The sequence below is a fragment of the Panthera onca genome, chromosome A3, assembly GCF_046562875.1.
Source record: "Panthera onca isolate mPanOnc1 chromosome A3, mPanOnc1 haplotype 2, whole genome shotgun sequence".
In the NCBI taxonomy this organism is placed as follows: Eukaryota; Metazoa; Chordata; class Mammalia; order Carnivora; family Felidae; genus Panthera; species Panthera onca.
This window is the reverse complement of record NC_138341.1, coordinates 112,975,396-112,998,163: the sequence shown is the minus strand read 5'-3', so window position 1 is coordinate 112,998,163 and position 22,768 is coordinate 112,975,396. Positions and strand designations below refer to the sequence as shown.

The following is a 22,768-nucleotide window of genomic DNA, read 5'->3' as shown; positions in this document are numbered from 1 at the left end:
ACATGGAATAAATGAGATGAGGTTCTCAGCACAATTTGAATAAGGCTTCTTCCCCACCTCCATTTTAAGTAGTACCAAAGGGGCTCACATAAAATATATTAGAGGGATGCTTCTCAGAGGCAAGCAGGTCTATATGTCTAACTCATGACCCCATCTCATTACCTAACGCTTGGGGAAGAAAACAAATATTTAATTTTTATTTATTTCTTTCATTTGAATGTAGTTGACACACAGTGTTACGTTAGTTTCAGGTGCACAACATAGCGATTTGACAAGTTTAGACGTTATGCCGTGCTCAGCACAAGTGCGTCTGTCCCCATACAACACTATTACATTGACTGTATTCTTTATGCTGTACCTTTTATTGCCGTGACTTATTAATTCACTGGAAGCCTGTATCTCCCACTCCCCTTCACCCAATAAAAATTTAATTTTTAACTATTCAAAGTTTGGGACACATTGTACTATTTATGTTTGATATCCAGTTTTCATTTGCTGAGACTTACGGCTTATAATTTTCCCAATTATGCTCATTGAAAAATGTATGAACGTGCCTAAGTAATACCATATGAAAATATAAACCTTGTTCTTCCATATCTTTTACATAGGAAGAGTGAATGAATGGCCCCCTAAAACTTCTATGAAGTTACTTTGCGTATTTAATAAAACTAAGCTAAACTATTCCACTTTCCCATCTTGTGCAGTAGGAGGTAACTAGTCTTCAATCTCATCTGCCCAAATATCTCCATTAACATCCACAGCCTGTGTTAACTGTTACAACCAGTTAAGACATGGGGAATCAGGATCAGTGAAGTGTTCATAAGGGCCTGCTCTAGAGAAAGAACTCAGTCCAACAGAAATATTGCATCCACGCCATCTTGTTATATCCATCTAATTTCTCCACGGGAGTCCCACAACACGGGCAGGTTTTTAAATTCTTTTCTCGTCACTTCTTACTTTCCATCTCTCCCAATGCCTTCTTACCACACCTCTGTTCCAAAAGTCTTTTACTGGCCTCGCCTGCTTGCAAGCACTCATTTCATAAAACTTAATTTTTCTGCAGTCACCTTATGTTGAGAGATCCCATATGGAAGCGTCAGCCTGAACAAGGTACAGAAAGCAAAGTTGCAGCCAGGGAAGATGTCCATTGTGCAGCCAGGCTCCCACATTTCAGGTAGCTGGCAACATGACATCACATCTGCCGTCGAGTCCGCGGTGGCTGGAGGGGAGGGCGATCATAACGGGAAAATAACTCTGCTTCCACTAGTTCTTTGACCTGACCCAGAGTGGCCACCAAAGGGCACCTGGGTCCTGGGCAGTTGAGGCATTGAACTTGGCCATCTCTGATCTGGATTTCAAAGTAGTCCTTCGGACAGCCTTTGAAGTACGCATGCCTGCACTTCCAAAAGTACATGCATTCACTCATTCACCACCCACCTTCTCATACAAACAGATATTGCACAGGAACAAGCATTTTATCTGCTGAGCTTGATCCAAGTCCAAGATTTCCTGGCTCAGACTCAACCGTGATTCCACATCCTGTGTGGGGCTCTCACCCACAACTTCCTCTTGTTTATATCAGGTCTGGCGGGTCCTCCAAAGAGGCTTGAGCCATCCTCTGCACTTTTTTCTGAGAACCCATCTTGAGGTCAAAAGGAGAGACAATATTCAGCTAGGGTCTCTTCCTTAAGAAATTGCATCTGGGCAGGGTGCCTGGGGGGCTCAGTGGGTGAAGGCTCGGATTTCCGCTCTGGTCATGATCTCATGATTGGTGAGTTTGAGCCCCGTGTCCTCTGTGTGGACAGTTCGGAGCCTAGAGCCTTCCTCGGATTCTGTGTCTCCCTCTCTCTGCCCTCCCCCCGCTCGCCCTCTGTCTCTGTCTCTGTCTCTCTCTCAAAAATAAACAAACATTAAAAAAAAAAGAAAAGAAGAAAGAAAGAAATTCCGTCCAGGCAAACAGGACCACGCTGTCATGGTGTTCTTACAGCAGGTTGTCTAAGTGTTTGCAGAAGCAAATAGCGCTCAAAAATGCCTTCAGATTTTGTGAAAAGTCTAAATAGATCCTGGTGTCTCCACCTTGGAGGGATTCTTGGTTTTTTTTTGTTTTTTTGTTTTTTTTTTTTTTGCAAATTCATCTCCATCATAAATACTCACCAGGGCCAGCAATTCATCCTCCTGAGCTTCTAGGTTTTCTGACTACATTTACATCTGAGAAGCCGAGGACAATATGACACTATAGCCTGCGTTTCATTCCACTTTTGAAAGTGGTTCTTTTGGACAGAGGAGAACTCTTGAAAAACAGTAGGTGTTCATTTATTGTTAGCAATCGTCATCATTATCCTTATTATCCTCACAACAGTCCTGGGAGGTAGGCGCTCATTCTTATCTCCATGCCTTTGCAGAAAATGAAGAAGCATCTACAGGTAAATTAGTAGAATTAACAGGAAAGCTTAATAACTTTTCTTGCTACAAGATCAACCACAATTGGCAAGTGAAGGAAGAGTATACAGTAGAAACCAAGGGTAGAATTGTAGTTACCAGGGTTCTGAGGGCAGGTGAGGGGAAATGGAGAGACGGTGGTCCAAAGGTATAAACTCCCAGTCATGAGATGAATAAGTTCCGGACATCTAATGTACAACATGGTGACTAAAGTTAACGATACAGTATCGTATACGTGAGGTGAAAGTTACTAGGGGAGTAGATCTTAAATGTCACCCCACAGAAAAAGGGTAACTATGTGACAGGATGGAGGCATTAGCTAATGCTACAGTGGTAATCATTCTGCAATATATAAGAGTATCAAATCATCGTCTTATACACCTCAGACTTACACAATGTTGTACATCAATTGTATCTCAATAAAGCTGGGGAAAAAGTCATTAGGACTACTCAAGGTATTTTCTCCCTTTCTGAGAAAAGTTATTTAAATCAATGTGCCCGCACATAAAATTCTGCCAAAAAAAGAGGATAAAGGTAAAAGAAAAGACACATTTACAATGGAATAAAAAAAACATCAAGTAACCAGGAACAAATCCAAAGAAAGTCAAGATTTCTATGTGGGAAACAAATAAATTGAGATCAATTCAAGAAGAGTAAAACAGATGGGGTACCTCACCTCCTATATGATGTCAATATTCTCCAAATTGATCTGTAGATTCAGTGTGATCACAATCAAAATCCCATGTGTTTTCTCTTTATGTGCATTGACAAGCTGATTCAAAGATTTGCAGACACAAATGGGCAAAGAATAATCAAGATAATCTTGAAGAACAACGTCGTAGGATTTAAATTCTGATATTTTAAGATTTATCATAAAGCTATAGTAATTAGGAAAGTGTGACATTGAGGCAAAGATAAATGAACTAAGTAAACAAAATAGAGTCCAGAAATAGACCTAGTCATCCATGACTAGTGGAGTTCTGAGAAAAATGTCACAGCAGAGTAAGGGAGAAAGGATAATGTTTTCAATAAATGGCATGTTATCAATTGGATATCCATATTGAAAAAAATCTCACACCATCCACCTAAATCAATTCCATATGGATTATAGATCTCAATAAGAATGTAAAACCTTCTGGGGCGCCTGGGTGGCGCAGTTGGTTAAGCGTCCGACTTCAGCCAGGTCACGATCTGCGGTCTGTGAGTTCGAGCCCCGCGTCAGGCTCTGGGCTGATGGCTCGGAGCCTGGAGCCTGTTTCTGATTCTGTGTCTCCCTCTCTCTCTCTCTGCCCCTCCCCCGTTCATGCTCTGTCTCTCTCTGTCCCAAAAATAAATAAATAAATTAAAAAAAAAAAAAAAAAAGAATGTAAAACCTTCTTACTAACTTTCTAGAAGGAACATAAGAGAATATGTTTATGATCTTAGCATAAGTAAAGATTTTTTTTTTTTAAGCATAAGTAAAGATTTTTAAACAGGACATAGAATATACTAACCATAAAGGAAAAGAGACAGATTTGACCTCATTAAAATTAGGAACACTTGTTGAACAAAAAGATGTCAATAAGATAGAGAAAAGAAAAGTCATGGAAGCTATTTTTAAAACATATAACCAACAAAGATATTGTATCCAAGCTCCATAAAAATTTCTTACAAATCATTAAGAAAAATTCAGACCATACTGCAAGAGAAAAGAAGGTCAAAGTCTTGAATAGACATTTCACAAAGTAGAACACCCAAATGACCAATGATCATAAGAAAAGGCTCTCAATCATACTGGTTATTGAAAAAGTACAAATTAAAACCACAATGAGCTACCATTACACATGAACACCAGAATGGCTAAAATTAATAAAGACTGACAATATCAAATATTGGTGGGATGTTTTAAAATGGTACAACCACTTTGGGAACTATTTGACTGTAGGTAGAAAAGGTCATCACATGTTTATCTATGACCTATCAATTTCTCCAACAGAAATGCCTATATATGTGCATAAAAAGATGTGAGCAAGAACAGTAGTATTCAGGGGCGCCTGGGCGGCTCAGTCGGTTGGGCGTCTGACTTCAGCTCGGGTCACGATCTTGCCATCCCTGAGTTCGAGGCCCGCGTCCGGCTCTGCGCTGACAGCTCGGAGCCTGGAGCCTGTTTCAGATTCTGTGTCTCCCTCTCTCTCTGACCCTCCCCCCGCTCATGCTTTGTCTCTCTCTGTCTCAAAAATAAGTAAACATTAAAAAAAATTTTTTTTAAATCATAGTATTCATAGTAGTAGTATTCATAAATGACTCCGAACTGGAAAATATCTAAGGCCTATCGCCATGTGACTCTCACAAACATAATGATGAACCAGACACAAAAGCCTAGTTATGTAGGATTCCATTTATATAAAGTTCAAAAGCAGGCAAATCCAATTAGTGAATCTATGACAGAATTAAATTCAGGAGTGTGATTAACTTTGGTGAGAGCTGTGTGGACAGTGACAGGTTAGGAACAAAACCAGGGCTTCTGAGTTGGAAATAATATCATATTTCTTGACCTAAGTGGAGTTTACACAGTGTATTCACCTTGGGGTAATTCCTGTGTTGTACATTTTTTATTTGTGTATTTCACTGAATGTAGTATACACACTTTGGTAAGATAGTTCATTGAAAAAGTTGTGAGCAAATCTGAATGAACGGTAGGTATATAAAACAGTAATATTAAAACCATCTGGTTTTTTTTTAAAAGACATTTTTTCAATGTTTGTTTTTGAGAGACAGAGAGATGTGAGCAGGAGAGGGGCAGAGAGGGAGGGAGACACAGAATCTGAAGCAGGCTCCAGGCTCTAAGCTGTCAGCACAGAGCCCAACGCGGGGCTCAAACCCATGAACTGTGAGATCATGACCTGAGCCGAAGTCAGACACTTAGCCAACTGAGCCCCCAGGCCCCACTTATACCACATGGTTTTAAACCGTAAAAACATGACCAAAACAAGGTATAATTTGGGAGGGGATATATGGGTTAAATTGTTGTAAAGCTCTTACATTCTCTAAGAAATGGTAAACTTCCTAATTTATACTATATTTTGATAACTCAAGCATGTATATTTTAAATTTTAGTGGCACAGCTAAGAAAATAATGATTTCTTGGGGACAATCTAATAGAAGGGTAAATAGAATAATAAAAATACCTAAGCTAAACCATGGTTTACTTTTAGTAAACAGCAGATATCCAATTTGCATTGGTATTTACACTGAGTTTACCATCACATCCTGTTTTTTATAATTCCTAACCAGTCTTGCTTTGATGTTCTATTCTTTATAATTCTTTATATTACCTCTTGGGTTTGCTCCTGACAGTGTATGTAGCACATAAGATTAGTCCCATGTTTCAACATACCCCAGTAAGGGTCTATTAAACTCAGTTTCCCTACAATCATTTCTTCTTTTTTTTTTTTTTTTTGATTTTTTTTAAACGTTTATTTATTTTTGAGACAGAGAGAGACAGAGCATGAACAGGGGAGGGTCAGAGAGAGAGGGAGACACAGAATCGGAAGCAGGCTCCAGGCTCTGAGCCATCAGCCCAGAGCCCGACGCGGGGCTCGAACTCACTGACCACGAGATCGTGACCTGAGCTGAAGTCGGACGCTTAACCGACTGAGCCACCCAGGTGCCCCTCTTTTCTCCTTTTGATACTGTTTTGTAGTAGCAGATTCTCCATACAATTTGCACAGTAGTGTTGATTTCTCTTTAAACTGTTAATTAATATTCTATATATCCAACAAGCCCAAAGAAGTATACATACTAAAGCCATAATTAATATTATGATAGGATGATTTTTAAAAATTAAAAGAATACTGGTTTTAGGTAAATAGCCTTTGAAATTCTCATTTTAACAATGTATAGTTAAGGTAGATTCTTTTTTTAACTTAAAAAAAATTTTTAAATATCTATTTATTTGGGGGGGGGGAGGGGCAGAGAGAGAGGGAGACAGAGGATCCGAGGCAGACTCTGCTGACGGCAGTAAGCCCGGTGTGGGGCTTCAAGTCACGAACCGCGAGATCATGCCCTGAGCTGAAGTCAGCTGCTTAACCGACTGAGCCCTGTCTTTTTAAAATTTTTTTAAAAATAATTTTTATTTTTATTTATTTTTTAGCATTTATTTATTTTTGAGAGAGAGAATGACAGCAAGCAGGGGAGGGGCAGAGTGAGGGAGACAGGATCTGAAGCAGGCTCTGCGCTGTGAGCACAGTGCCCGATGCAGGGTTCAAACTCACGAACTCTGAGATCATGACCTGAGATGAAATCAAGAGTGGGCCGCTCAACTGACTGAGCCCCCAGGCGCCCCCTTAAAGCAGATTCTTGATTATCTATGCATAAGAATTCTCCTTTATCGGGGATGCCTGACAGCTCAGAGCCTGGAGTCTGCTTTGGATTCTGTGTCTCCCTGTCTCAATTCCCCTCCCCTGCTCTCTCTCGCAAAAATAAATAAACATTAAAAATTAAAAAAACAAAGAATTCTGCTTTATCAAACTGTTGATTAGTTTTAGTAGCTTGGTTTTCTAAATGCTCTACAGTGTGAGAGTTATTCTTCAGCTCTCCTTTTAGCTTAACCCAACTGATACCTAATGTACCATCAACATGTGGGGCTCAGTTGTCTAAAGCTTTCTGTAGACATCTTTCTTGCATGGGCCAATATATTTCCGGTCAATATCCATCAATTATTCTTACAAGTTAAATCACTGCCCAGAGAAAATAGTCTCATCTTCCCAAGTGATCCTTCCAAAATGACACAATATTTTATATTACTGATCATTAAAATTTGATTATGAGGTGCTCATTGGAGGGTACCTATAAAAATATTAGTGTAAGAAAATGGGCTGTTAGTTCTAAATCCTGGGGACAAATATGTCCAATCTGCCATTTCTAACATTTTCAGTATCAACAGTAACATTTGGATTATAGCTCCTGTCTTCTGTGTCCCCACGTCCTTGAACGACAGGCATCCATCGAACACACTTCTTCCACATCAGTGTAGGAGAAAACTTCCCTCCTTTAGTCTAATTAGTTACATCGGTTCAGCTTTCAGTAGTTTCGGTCTGCAAATCCCAACTTTCCGCTCCCGTATCTATGGTATGACCAACCTTTTTACATTATCCTGTAATCTTTCCATAGAAGGCTCCATGCCCAATACCAGTTGTTTCCATAAGCAGGTACAATCCCGTAGTTCAGCACCAACAAGTGTATCCTGTGATTGTTGAATAGCTAGTTGTTTGGGTTTACAGCTGAGGGCTTGGGGCGGTTCTTTAGCCATATTTTGTTGCCACAGAACTTCATTTCAAGCTGTCCAATTCCAAATTCTGCCTCAATTTCATTCTAGTTTTGTTCCTACTGCTACTCCTGTGGTCGACTATGATCCCATCCTGTTTACCTTTGAATGATATGTTTCCACAATTGCCCCAACGTATTAAGTTGTTGATGAGTATTTCTATAGGATAAGAGTTTGTAATTCCAGTCCTGGTTCTGATTCTTTCTAAACTAGTACTTAATGGCTCTTTGAGTTCGATCCTGGTCCTTTTGGCCCCTCTGTAAATATTTTCCAGAATGGTAAAGGCCACTATGTTCAAGTAAAGTTGATTCATATTAGCAGCAGTAATACTAAGAAATACAGTTCATTTGGTTCTCCTAGAGGCCTTAAATATGGAGACTAAAGATTGCTAGGTTATAAACAGGATAAACTCATTTTTAAGCGACTGTGTATACATCTGGCCACACGATGGCGGAATGAGCCTAGGGAAACAAGCAAATCCTTTCTATCTGAAGTGTTTTCTTTCCATTTTATCAGGTGAGGGGTTATCCTTAACCTCTAAATTCATCGACCTTCCAAACCTTAACTCAAAGGGAGAAATACCATACTTGCAAATGGGAGTTAGCCTTAATTTTCACAGAAACAGGTAAGGCTGTTGATCACCATAAACTAGCGGTTTGATATAATTTTGCCAAAGAATTCTTTAGGGTAAGGTTCGTGTATTCTACTTCTCTGGAAAACTGGGGCTGAGAAGGAGCGTGATAAGTTATTGGTGTTTGTAAGTTCTTACAGATCCTCTGATTTACCATAGAAGTAGAGTGACTTCATCTTCTGGATTCTAGATGTTTAGGAATTCCAAAGATTGGGATGATAAATTCAGTAAGGTTTTGCTCATTATTTGAGCATCTGCTTTAACCAATGGCAACACTCCTGGGGTTCTAGAAACCATATATACCATTACTGAACAGTATTTATTACCTTCTGATGGCAGAACTTCTACAATATTCAGCTATCACCAGGTCCTAGGTAATGTGGGCCTCAGTGGGCTTCCTTGATGTAACTTAGCTGTTGCATGTAATGTTCTGACAAACGGCACATGTTTGTATTACTTACTGATTTGGTCCTTATACAGGGGTGGTATAATTCCAAGGCTTTCAGTGTATTCATTTTGTTTGAATGATATTGCTGGTTAGAAGGCATGAAAAGCTATGTATGCGTAGAATTGGGGTATGGGAATAATCTCATGGGGTAATCCCCATATTCCTATGGTGCTTTTCTTAGCTCTCCTTGATTTCCAGTTTTCCAATCTGGGGGAGTTGCACATGTCTGAAACTGTGAATAGGAGTCCCTGGACAGAAGTAACAAAACTTCAATTTCCCCAGTCCAAACCTTAGTAGACACTTTTGTGCAAATTCATGTCCTTCAGATAGCTCGTCTCGTCTGGTGTAAGTTCTACAAGGAATTCCATAAATTGTTGGGGCAACTGCAATGACTCTAATAAACTAGCAATCCGTTTCCATGTGATATTTTAGTTCCCGCCGATATTAGAAAGACTTTCTTCATCCAAACAGTATGCAGGCCTCACACACATATTTACTGTCAGTAGAGGTATTCACTTTAAGACCGGTGGCTAATGTAGAGCTCGCATTTACAGCTATGAGTGCGGCTGGTTGGCTGATTTTATGTTTGTGACAACATAGCCTCTAAAATCTCGTGAGGAGTGACTATTGCATAATACGCTTTTATATTTCCCCATGTGTCTCTCATATGGGTTTATTAGTGAACTGTATTAAGTCAGCACTGGGAATAGAAATATTAGCTATGGCAGCCGGAGGATGAGTACCTTCTACTAACGGCAAGGCAGTCACGTTCACTTCTCATTTTGGATCTGGCCACTGAACAGCTAGGTCAAAAAGTTACACCTGACTCGAATAGCATTAGCAGTAGACAAACTCTGTACCCATTAAACACGAACTCCCCTCCCCACTCTCCCCTTCTCCCCACCCCCCCACCCCCTGAAAGTAAAAGTAATCACTTTACTTTTTGTCTCTATGAGTTTGACTACTCTAGTATGTAAGTGGGAGCATACAATATTTGTCCTCTTGGGACTGGCTTAATTCACTTACCATAATATCTTCAAGATTCATTCATGTTGTAGCATGTGTCAGAATTTCTATCCTTCTTTAAGACTGAATAATATGCCATTGTATGTATACATAACATTTTGTTTATCCCACCTTTTGGCTGTTGTGAATAATACTGCTACGAACATGAGTGTACAAACATCTGTTTGGATCCATGCTTGCTTTTTTTTTTTTTTTTAAAGTATATTGGAATTGCTGGATCATATGGTAATGCTATGCTTAACTTTCTGAGGAGTCACCATATTGTTTTCCATAGGACTGCACCATTTTACATTCCCGTCAGCAGTGTATAAAGTTCCAGTCTTATCGTTGCCAACATTTGTTATTTTCATTTTTTAAAAACGAAATCCTGAGGGGGTGGGGGAGAGGGGAAAATGGGTGATGGGCATCGAGGAGGGCACTTGTTGCGATGAGCACTGGGTGTTGTATATAAGCAACGAATCACGGAATCTACCCCCAAAACCAAGAGCACACTGTATACGCTGTATGTTAGCCAACCTGATGATAAATTACGTTTAAAAAAATAGACATGGTTGTATGTTTTCCCCTAGGAATACCTAGTGGTGACAAGTAAGGGCTGCAGGATACAATAGGATGTAGTCCATTTTTCTAAATGGAGGGGGAAAAAAAATCAAGGCAGCTAGCTTGGTAGAATAACCAAAAATAGAAATTGAGGAATGAAACAAAACTAGAAAACATATTTCTAACTCTGTATGGCCAGTTGAAGAGAGGAAATTTTAAACGATGAGAAAAAATTGTTTGAGGGAGAGTTAACTATCCAGTTCGCAGCAGACAGCATTAAGAAGATCTTCATGAACATATCACCAGCGCAACAATTCAGATTGCCCATCTTTGAAGACACTAAGTACAGATCTGAGAACTCGCTCGCTGTCAGATTTGAACTACTCAGCTCAGAGACGGGCCGCTGGGAAAAAAAGGCATCATTTCATCGTTTCATCACAATGAGGTCATCACCATCGCCATGTGTCATCACAGAGCTTTCAGAGTGAATGTAGTCGCACACCATCCAACTTCTGTTATGTGGACAGGCGTGTCTCTACACAGACAGGGCCACCATTTGAGAGTAAATGCTTTTGTTTCAAAAGTTGAAAAAAAAAAGTAATAAAAATAAAACCACCCTAATGGGTATGAAGTGATAGCTTATTGTGGGTTTGATTTGTATCTCCCTACTGATTTGTGATTTTGAGCCTCTTTTCATGTGCTCTTGGTCATTTGTATATCTTCTTTGGAAAAATGTCCATTCAAGTTCTCTGCGCATTTTTATTTTTATTTTTTTATTTAAAAAAAATTTTTTAACAATTATTTATTATTGAGAGACAAAGAGAGACAGAGCATGAGCATGGGAGGGGCCGAGAGACGGGGAGACACAGAATCTGAAGCAGGCTCCAGGCTCTGAGCTGTCAGCACAGAGTCCGACAGAGGGCTCGAACTCACAAACCGAGAGATCATGACCTGAGCCGAAGTCGGACGCTCAACCAACTAAGCCAGCCAGGTGCCCCACTCTTTGCCCATTTTTAAACAGGGATCAGTTGAGTTGTAGGAGTTCTATAGATAATCCGGATATCACTACTCTATGCCTTTTTAATATCCTTACCAGATAACATGATTTGCAAATATTTTCTCTCACCTCATGGGTTAGCTTTTCAATTTTTAATAATAATTCGATGCACAAAAGTTTTGCATTTTGATCAAGTCCAACATACCTACTTTTCTATTGTTATCTGTGCTTTTGCTGTCATATCCAAAAACAATCATCGCACATTCCAATGTCACGAAGCTTTCTCCCTGTTTTCTTCCAAGAATTTCGTAGTTCTAGTTCCTATACTTAGGTATTTCATCAGTTTTGAATTTTTGCATATGTAAAAGGTAGGGCTAACTTAATTTATCTGTTTTGCATATCGATATCCAGTTTTCCCCACACCATTTATTGAGAAAACGATTCTTTCCGCCATTGAACAGTCTTGACACCCTTGTCAAAAATTACCCAAGCATACACATGAGGATACCTTTCTGGGCTTTCTATTCTGTTCAATTGGTCTATAAGTCCGTGATGTTAGTAATGCACTGCTTTGTAGCTCTGTAGCTCTGTAGCAAGTTCTAAAATCAGAAAGTATGAGGCTTCCAACTTTGCTCTTTTTTGAGATTATTTTTGGTGGTTCAGGGTTTCTTAAGATTCCATATGAAATTTAGAATGCATATTTCTTTTTTTTTTTTTTTAATTGCTGGAACTTGGATAAAGATTGCATTGTATCTGTAGATCACTTTGGGTAGTACATAGACATGGGTGTCTTCTGTCTTCTTTATTTATTTTTGTCTTCTTTAGTTCTTTAGACATGGTGTCTTTCCTTGTTTGGACTTATTTAAATAAAATAGCTTATTTAAAGCCTTTGTCTACAAGATTCAATGTATGGGCTTCCCCTAGAACACTTGTTATTGATTGTTTTTTCCTATGTATGAGTCATACTTCCTTGTTACTTTGCATGCGTGAATGCGTCAGAGTTTTTCAAAGCCCATATGGACATCTCACTCTCCAGCCTTTCCTCCGAAGCTGTTTGATTAATCTATTTTTTCCCTCAACTGTTATTTATCTCCTCAGGCAGCTCTGACTAAAATATATGCCTGTAATTTTTTTTTTTTGACAAACGGCCCCTAGTAGGGTCTTTAGCAGTCAGTTCTGAGTCAAGTGAAATAAAGTCAAGTCTTTCAAACCAGTTTTCCAGGGAGCCACCAGACAGATCAAATAATGACAGTTCTTTGTGAATAAGGTCGGTTCTGTTCTTTCCAGAACTAAGAATGCAGGCTATCACTTTCAAGACTCTGAGTTTGGGAGTGGGAGATGATACTGGGGTAAAGGAAAATGCTAGAAAACTCACTGTCTCACTGTGTCCGCCTTTTTTCTTAAATAAGTGCTCTGAGGCAGTTAACAAGCCTTCGGTTAATTTTCAGAGTTCTAACAAAGTTGATTCTGACATTTTGCCTGTGTTCTCATTGCTTTTATGGAGAGGTGAAATTTCAGCATTCTTGACTCCACCCTTTTTACTAGTGTCAGTCTAGACCTTTTACATTTATGGTAATTATTGATATATTGGGGCTTAAGTGTTCCAGTTTTTGTTATTTGTTTTGTTTCTTTCCACGCTTTCTCTTTTCTAAACTACCTGTGTGTAATTTCAACGATGTTTAGGATTGATCTAGTTTTGCTTATAGTGTTTTCTCTTTAAAAAAATTTTTTTTAATGTTTATTTATTTTTGACAGAGAGAGAGAGAGAGAGAGAGAGAGAGAGACAGAGCATAAGCATGAGGGGCAGAGAGAGAGGGAGACACAGAATCCAAAGCAGGCTCCAGGCTGTCAGCACAGAGCCCGATGCGGGGCTCGAACTCACAGACCGCGAGATATGACCCGAGCCGAAGTTGGACGCTCAACCAACTGAGCCACCCAGGCGCCCCTAGTGTTTTTTCTTTTTTTTTAGCATATTGCTTCATACAGTTTTCACAGTGATTGAAATATACATATTTCATATGTATATTTCATGTTCATATGTATATGAATTTCATGAATGTATTTCATATTTCATATGTATATATACATATATAACTTATCACAAACTGCTGGCATAAACATCTTACCATTTCAAGTGAAGTGCAGTAATCTTACTTCCATTTAAGTTTCTTTAGTCTTCTTACCTTAAAAAAATATAATTGTCTTAATTATTTTCTCTATATGCATTGAGCACTATGTCAAATGACATCATAATTTTTGTTACAACCATCAAATATGATAAGAAACTAATGAGAATTAGAGCGGTCTATTATATTTACCTCTATGTTTACCCATTTTAGTGTTCTTTTTTTCCTTTCTAAACTTTCAAGCCTTCTTCTCTTATCATTTCCCTTCTGTTTAGCTACTCTTTCAGGGTTGGCTTGCTGTCTACAAGTTCTCTTAGTTTCCCTGTGTCTGAGAATGCCTTTATTTCCTCTCCACTCCTGAAGAATATTTTTGTCCGATACAGAATACATGGTTGACATTGCGTTTCTTTCAGTACACGAGAAATGTTATATCACCTGCTTCTGGCCTCCACAGTTTCAGATGAAAAATCATTTATCATTCAAATCTATGGTCTACCAAAGGAAGTTAATCTTTAGCTGTTTAAAAAAATTTTTTTTTTAGTATTCAGTTTTCAGAAGTTTGATTGTAATGTGACTAGGCATTGATTCCGTTAGGTTTATCCTATTGGGGATTTTCTTGGCTTCTTAAATCTGTAGGTTTATGCTTTTTCCCAAATTTGGGAGTATTTCAGCCATTATTTCTTCACATACATTTCTCAGTCTCATTCTCTCTCTCCTCTCATCTGGGACTTAGATGATATGGATTTTAGTTATTGTCCCACAGGTGCTCGAGACTTTGTTCATTTTTTTTTTTTTTCAATCTATTTCCCTCTGTTGCTCAGATTGGGTAAATTCTATTGACCTTTCCCTAAGTTCACCAATTATGTCATTTGTCATCTCCACTCTACCATTGAATGCCTCCAGTAAATTCTTAAAACTTCAGTAATTATATTTTTCTTGTCTAATATCCAGGTTTTTTCTTTTCTTTTTTAATGTTTTAAAATTTATTTTTGAGAGAGAGAGAGAGAGAGAGCATGAGCAGGGGAGGGGCAGGGAGAGAGGGAGACACAGAATCCAAAGCAGGCTCCAGGCTCTGAGCTGTCAGCACAGAGTTCAACTCGGGGCTCGAACTCACGAACTACGAGATCATGACCTGAGCCGAAGTCGGACGCTTCATGGACTGAGCCACCAGGCACCCTATCCAGATGTTTTCTTATAGTTTCTATTTTTGTGTGTGTGCCAAATTTCCTACTTTTTATTTGTTTCAAAACGATTATTAATTGCTTCTTGAAATATTGTATGATGGATGCTTTAAAATTCTTATCAGAAAATCCCAACATCTGATTCATCTTGGTATTGGTGTCTACTGACTGTTTTATTCTGCCATTCATGTTGTTATCTTCCTGTTTCTTGGCAAGAATGAGTTTTAAAAAACTATGTTCTGAAAGTTTTGGATATAATATTCTGAGACTCTGAGTTATTCTCCTCCTCCTCCTCCTCCTCCTCTTCCTCCTCCGCCTTCTCCTCTTTCTTCTTCTTAGCAGGAAATCCTCTGCTGAGATCTAGCTTGAAGGCTGGGCACTCGTATATATTTACCCTCCCCTTTGGATCCTGCTGCTACTATCCTGGCAAAGCAGGGTGGGGCAAATGTGAAAGTACTTACACTAGTCCTGACTTACACTACGTTACTCAGTCTCTGTTGATGGTGGATGGAGATAGAAGCTCAGCTGCCCCCTGAGCTTAGCGGACGCTACTCCACAAGGGAATCACAGCCACTCCTGCTTCTGCCATTCAGGAGATGAAAGATTACCTCCCCATACGTCCCCACCAACATCACCTGGTGAGGAAGTCTGAGCACTGCTTCTATAGAGAGGGGGTGAACACCATGGGTAGGGGGTGAAAGCCTTGTGAAACCATGGGGAAAGGAAGAGTGAGATTTTCCCATTGGTGTTACGCTGGAGTAGGCGGAGTATTGCCAAGACGGTTTCTGTTGTTGGGCTACCCTTTCCCCAATCCTTTGGCCAGGCATAGGCTTTTCTTTGAGTGTTCCTTTTTTCACTTATCTGTTGATGAACACTTAGGTTGTTTCATGGATACTGTAAATAATGCTGCAATGAACATGGAAGGAAGTGCAGTTAGCTCTTTGACGTAGTGATTTCATTTCTTTCAGGTGTATATCTAGAGGTGGAATTGCTGAATCGTTTGTTTTCCGTAATGGCTGTACCGATTTACATTCCCACCGACGGTGCACAAAGGTTCTCTTTTCCCCACGTCGTCACTAGCACTTGTTACCTCTTGTCTTTTGGATAATAGTGATTCTAGCAGGCGTGAGGTGATATCTCATGGCTTTGATTTGCATTTCCCTGATGATCAGTGATGTTGAGCACCTGTTCATGTGATGGCTGGCCATTTGAACATCTTCTTTGGAAAAATGTCTACTCAGGTTATTTACCCACTTTTTAACTGGATTATTATTTTTTTTTTTATTGACTTGTATGAGTTCCTTATATATTTTGGATATTAACCCTTTATCAGATATGTGGCTTGCAACATTTTCTCCCATGGTAGGTTGCCTTTTCATTTCTGCTCTGTCTTGAATTCAGTAACTGAAATAGTTACTCTTTCCCTGTTTTTTCAAGTATTACAGTTGCTTTAGTGGGAGGGCTAGTATAACTCCATTTACCTTTGGGAGGACTAGTCCTGTTCCATTTGCCTTATTGTGGCAAGATGTGGCAATACTATTCTAGACTTTTGAAAAGAGCCTTTTCACTCATTTCCAGATTTCCATTCAAAAGACTGGATCCCACCCATCCATCTTCCACATGATTCACTGGAGTCAGTGTGGCTTCTTCTAAAAAATTCTTTCATTCTCATTTCTCAGGAGATGAGCACTGAATTCCTCAGACTAAACTTATTGTCTTGAATAGTGAATTACTCTCTGATTTTTAGCAGTTGATTATGTTTTTGCCTTATCTCTCATTTCTGTCTTTCCACTCACTGGAAGAATGAAACACCCCAAAGGCACATTACTTTCAGACAGCTATCATTTCTAATCTAGGCTCTATGTCTCATAAGATGGGTGGCTTAGGCATGTTACATCGCCTCTTCAAACTTTCTTGTCCTCATCCGTGATGTAGAAAATATTACCTAACCTCACAGTGTTGTCATAAGTGTTCATATCTAGACCACGGTATTCAGTACAGAAACTGACACATGGTAGGTTCATGGTAAATATGAATTGCCATTATTTTTGCCTGATGTCTTTTCCTCCCTTCCCCCAGTTATACTTTCCCCTTCAGTTTTTCTTCCCCATCTTTTCTTTCATCGGTGCCTTCCCCCCAGCCCCCTTCCCCTTCTCCTTCTCTTTTTTTAGTCCATGATGCCGAGGACAGGATTGGACATACAGTAAGTATTTCGGAGAGAGGGAGACACTCTACTCTCAGGAGGATAAAGACAAATGTTTAAGGAAGGATTCTTTATTTCTTATAATTATGTATTAGCTTTCTCACTGCTTGCTTGCTTGAGCCATTCATTCATTCATTCATTCATTCATTCAAATTTGTCTCACACAAAATGCCAACTGCCTCTAATTTGGCTTTGTTTCTTTCTGGAAAGGAAGGCCCACCTCAACATGGGTGCCGCTGGCACATCTCCCACACTTTGACAGAGTGCCCAGCTGAGACATGTGATGCATGTGATCCTTCTGCCTGGCTGACCCCAGGTATGTCTCATCCCTCTTAGTTCACTGCACACAACCCTGGCCCATTTCCAAAACTAATAAAGGCAGGGCATCGCTCTGCTGCAGTGATCTCTGTTCCGTCCTCTGCACCTGAGCCCTCCATTCTCTCAGGACATGTCAGTCATGAAGCCCTATTTAATGACCATTTCCATCCTCCTGATCCTGGTTCCTAAGACTCCAGGTAACTCAGGCCTCTCTCAAAGGTTCTGGGGTCTTGTGTGTGGTATTGTTATCTTGATGACCTCCGAGATGACTCCCACTCACATATCACAGGCACTACCTAAAGCCTTTCTGGTCTCAGACACGTTGGGAATGTTACTCCCAAGGTCCATCTCATGTCAAGATCTCCCCGGGTTCCGCTCTGCCAAGACAAATTTAAGAGGTTGTTGCTTCTTCTCTCCTGGGCTAGTGGAGTATCGAAGCATGAGGCATTTTAGGTAGTGCTGTCACTGGGAGGATAGATTGATTCATGTGTTTGGTGTGCGAGATTGGATCCAAGTTGGGGAGCTATCAGATGAATCAATGGTAGTTTGGGAGAATGAGTTGTGCTGGGGATGGTATATGACCTTAGAGAAAGAGTAATATTAGAAAAATGAGTGGGCATGAGGAGGGGGTAAGCAATTCTGTTTATAGGATTGGTCTGGATTGATGCTCTGGTGTAGTCTGGAGAGGGAAGGCTATTTTTGCCGAATGGAGCTGAGGGCGGAGTTGGGTAGGACTGAAAGTTAGGGTGAAGCTGGTGGTGGGGTTGTGTTTTGGATTAATGCTGTGCATTGGGTTGGGTGGCTTGGTTAGTATCCTGTTTGTGTTGAATTTTACAACTGAGCCTTAGGTGTTAGCTGTTAGCCTTGGAGTTAGCTGTTCGTTCAAGTAGGTGTGTTATTCAAGCTGGGCATATGTGGGGTGTGTCCGGGCAGGGGTTGGCTTAGCCTGAGTTTGGGGGGGTGATTAAGCTTGAGTAAGACAGTTGCATTCATCAGAGCAGAGCCGTGGCTGTTGAAATGGGGAGAGTGAATGCTGCGTGAAAAATATCTGGTAACTATTTTCAAATTCTTAAAAAAGTTTCTTGGGTGTGATTGGGGGTGGGGGGAGCACTGCAAAGCAATAAATATAACTGTAGGTAGTGAGGAAAAATGAAACTGGGAGGCTGGAATGTCCTTAAGTGGCTCTCCTTAAACTTTGACATGTACAGAAAGACACGGCAATAATCTCATCCCAGTCCCACAGAGAGCCAAGGTTGTCTCTTTTCTTGGGACTGAATTCAGAATTACTGTTTTCTCCTCCCTCTCTTATTTCTCTTTCCCCTTCCCACCCTCTCCCTACTTCACTTTCTCCTACCCCTTATTTCTCACTCTGTTTCATCCTCTTCACCTGAGAGACACTTGTCCTCATGTTCCGTAAAGTTCAGTTCCCATGTTAGAACAGTGGTAAAAACCACAGGTAAGTTTGCAGATAACAACAAAGGAAGACAAGTACTCCATGCTTCACAAGTTGTACATAGTGTTGCCTCCCTAATAACTATTTGATACTCTCACTTGGCAGTTCATGGGCAGGAACTGTTCCGGACAAACTTTTCTGGGGTAACCAAAGTCATTTTTTTCCTTTCGTCACCCCAAAACATATACTTAGGAAATTAATGTGTTTGAAAGCCGAGACTCTGTCTTTGCAACTTATGTATTCCTAGTATTGAGGTGAGTGCTTTGCACAGAGTAGGTTTATTGAATGAATTAATGAATACATATAAATGACTTATGCCTAATATATAAATAAATATATATTCTATATTTTATATATTATATAGTTATTAAATATATAAAATATATAAATTTATAAATATATATAAATTTTTATAGATTAAAATTTTATAATTAAATTTAATATATAATTTTATAATTAAATTTTATAATTAAATAAATTTTATAATTAAAATTAATCTATAAAATTAAAATTTTATATATTAAAATTTATATATTTATATATATTTAAATATTTATTTATATATTTTATATAATATATAAAATATTTATATATTTTATATACATTTATATATTATATATATATATTATATATATATATTATATATATAATATATATAATATATATATATATAAAGAACCTTACAAGTTGGGTGGGGAAGGATCATGTTTGGGGTGCACAGGTGGCAAAGAAATCATGTATAACATTGCTTTTGGCTGTGTATGGAACTGTTAGAGTCTAGAGCATATGTTTTGTTTTTTGATTCAAGCTGGGCATATGTCCAAAGTCGGTGAATGAGCCGGGCCATGTCTATGGGTGGATGTGAGAAGGTCAGGCAGGGTTGTGGTTCTCACTTCAGGCAGGAGCCGGTATTTTCTGGGAAACTCATGCACAGCACCCCTCCTCTGGCCTCTTCTCAGACCTGTCAAGTCAGAATCTCTAGAGACTTGATGTGAGTATACTTAACAACTCCCCAAGTTATTATAAAGTATGACCCATCTTATTAACCTCCTCCTTCAGAAACACAGTTGAGACTTCCTGATCTGGTGCAAACTCTCTCATTCCTATTTCTGACATGGGGAGACTGGGTACAGAGTACAGAGGGTCAGAGGCAAAGCTGATATTTAAAAGCAGATCTTTAACTTCAATTTGGAGATGGAAGGATGATCAAAGGTGACATTAAATGAACGTGGATATTACAATTTGAAATGGCAGGGAACTATACAGGGTTAGCATAGCTGCAGGATTGAGAAACTAGAAATATCTACAACAAAACCTTTGTTTCTTTGTTTAGCCACTGTAAGCAGAATCCTCCTGGGTCTGCCTTGACCTGCTTCCCATGTGGAGAGTGAGGGAAAGGCAGCTTGCCTGATCCTCATTCCTGCTATCTGTGTTCCTATCCATCTTCTGGTGATGGAGGTGACCTTGGGTGCCCTGGCTCCCATCCACTGGATTTGGGAGAAAATAAAAGTCCACCAGTTCAAATATTAGCCAGAAGAGAGTGAGTATCACTCTAGCGGGGCCCTGCAGACCTCCTCCTTTTGTAAGTAGGATGATGCCAAGAGAGGGAGGGGTTCCATGATGAGGGCAAGGATTAAAGTAGGAAATGCAGCGGTACCCTGATGTTGGAACATGGATGACGGGGCGCCATTTTTTACCTCCTTGTTCTGGTTAACCAGCAGGCTGGCTGATGCCGCAGCAATTGCGTGCCTTCCATGGGCTGGAGTGCCAATTTCTGGGGAAGTCCATATGTATATCAGTGCCCAGATGCTATGGAATGTCTGCCATTAAGACAGAGTACTTTATACTTTCTTTCCTCTCACATTATCTGACTTCACCTAGACTTGGGACATCTTGCTTTCTGTTGATACAAAATTAACAGAATGTTCTTTTTGCCAGACGGAAAACAATGTCAAATTTGCTTGTCCAATTTTTATTAATGTGGGTGGGCACTGGAGACCTCCGTGTGCTTAGCACGGAGTACGTGGCCTGGCACAGAGTGAGTGCTGATAAATGGATGTGAAATGAGGGGATGGGTGGGTGGTTGAAAAGGTTCTTGAATGTGAAGCTATGGAGTCTGGACTATCTATTGATAGCTGAAGAAGTCCTTATGCCTAAAGACATCACGCAGGAAGACGCCACCCTGCCCTAGAAATCCTCTCATATAGGGAGGCAATGTCACACAGAGAGGAAAGAGCATGGGCTTAGTATCAAATAGAGAAGAATTGAATCCCAGGCCGGGTCAAGTGCAACGCTGTAGAAATGTGGACAGAACAAGATTTCTCTTTGAGCTTCAGTGTCTTCATCTAAAGAATAGCAGTAACAATAAGCTTTTATGAAGGTTCAATGAGATATCATTTGTCAAATGCCTGACACATGGTTGAAGCTGGACGTATGATATGACTGTTAGTACTGTTTTCTTTCTAACGTTTATTTATTTTTGAGACAGAGAGAGACAGAGCATGAACGGGGGAGGGTCAGAGAGAGAGGGAGACACAGAATCCGGAGCAGGCTCCAGGCTCCGAGCTGACAGCACAGAGCCCGATGTGAGGCTTGAACTCACGGACCGTGAGATCAGGACCTGAGTCGAAATCGGCCGCTCAACCGACTGAGCCACCCAGGTGCCCCTGTTTTCTTTCTAATGGCTCCTTTGCCTTTGAAAGTTGCAATAAGTAACTAAATCTATTGATGACTAGCATTTATAGAAAGCTGAGTGAGTGTCAGGAACTTTGTCACTGGGGTATTTCCAGCCAAGGAGCCCATGTACACGTGCACGTATTTGGATGACTGATATATAGCTATCAGTGGTCAGTGAGGGGCTTTAGCCATTTGTGGAAAGCGCGCGGCAGAGGTTTGTACAGTGAGCACATGTGTATATGCTCAATATATGTGTGAATGCCGACGTGTGCACTTGTGCCTGTGCGTGTGCTCCAGCGTGTGCTCCCCAGGTACACGCAGCATCTGTTTCTGTGGGGCCAAGGTACAAAGAGAAACGGGTGTGGTACGTGTTTGCTCAAATGCTTCAAAGGACAAAGGCACGCAGGGGCTGGATGTGCGTGCCCTGCCTCAGCGTGGAGCCCGGCTGCCCCTGACGGAGCTCTGTGTGAGAAGCGTACCTCTGTACGGACACTTGAGAACACGTCCAGTGGGTGCCCCTGAAACCCTGGACCCTCAGGAAAAGCCTTTCATATCAGCAACAGTGTCTAATATTTAATTACTTCTTACTAGGTGCCAGCTACTTTTCTGAGCACGCTACATATGCTAATCTAACATCACAAACGTTGTTACACCCATTGTGAAAACAATGCGACGGTGGGCTAGCCAACCAAAGTATCTGGCTAAAGGATGACGAGTTATAATGACGGAACCCGCATTTGAACCAAGGTGGTTTTGACTCCGGATCCTGTTAATACCCTCAGGGCTTGTTCTCTCGAAATCATGCTTCCCCACTCCTGTTATCACTGCTGCAAGGACACTAAACACGACTATGTTTTCCCCAGGTGACCTGTTCAGATCCTACTATGGCAACAGCCAAGAGCCTTGGATTCCATGCCAGCTGTACCACGGCATGTGCAGAAACACCTGCAGAAACAATGAAATTCAATACTTAACCTGCCCAAGTGATCAAAAGTGCTGCCTGAAACTGTGAAGGTAGCCCGTCCTAACAATGTGAAGGATTATGACTCCGACTCCAACCTGTCAGTTACAAACATTTCAAGCTACTCTAAAATTTGAACATCACCAACCATACCACCACCCCCCGGAGTAATTCTTCCCTCATTCTGGAACACCCTCTCCATAAAAACGCATTCCTTCTCACGTGTGTGTCTTTCGTCTGTGAGCCGTCATCATTGGACAGGGGAAGGTTAGGCAGAAGCTGGGGAGCAACAGAGTACTGGAAAGGACACTGGCCAAGAAAGCAAATAGGATCCTGGAGTAGCTCGGTAAATGTTGAGGCTGCCAAGGATGGGAGGAAATCACATTTCGGCTCTGCTTTGGTACCACCAAGAGGGCTGTGATTCATTCTTAGGCAGCAGGGGGAAGGTGACGACTGTATTGAGT

General features: G+C 40.4%; 1 protein-coding gene, 1 long non-coding RNA gene and 1 pseudogene across 2 annotated transcripts in view; 1 reads left to right on the top strand and 2 right to left on the bottom strand.

Annotated features, from left to right (window-relative positions):
* Positions 1-714: 714 nt before the first annotated feature.
* On the bottom strand, positions 715-2,202 carry LOC132666561 (E3 ubiquitin-protein ligase RNF14-like; annotated as a pseudogene).
* Positions 2,203-13,494: 11,292 nt separating this feature from the next.
* The window catches only part of LOC144615803 (uncharacterized), a 168,610-nt gene continuing 159,336 nt past the window's right edge, over positions 13,495-22,768 (bottom strand). The window contains exon 4 of the long non-coding RNA XR_013554414.2: positions 13,495-13,569. This is a non-coding gene — a long non-coding RNA (uncharacterized LOC144615803). The remainder of the gene's footprint in view (positions 13,570-22,768) is intronic.
* Positions 17,345-22,525, top strand: DEFB116 (defensin beta 116). The gene is given in 3 exon segments (XM_060614662.3): positions 17,345-17,411; positions 22,207-22,347; positions 22,350-22,525. Coding segments are annotated over 3 exon segments (300 nt in total). The 3' UTR covers positions 22,442-22,525.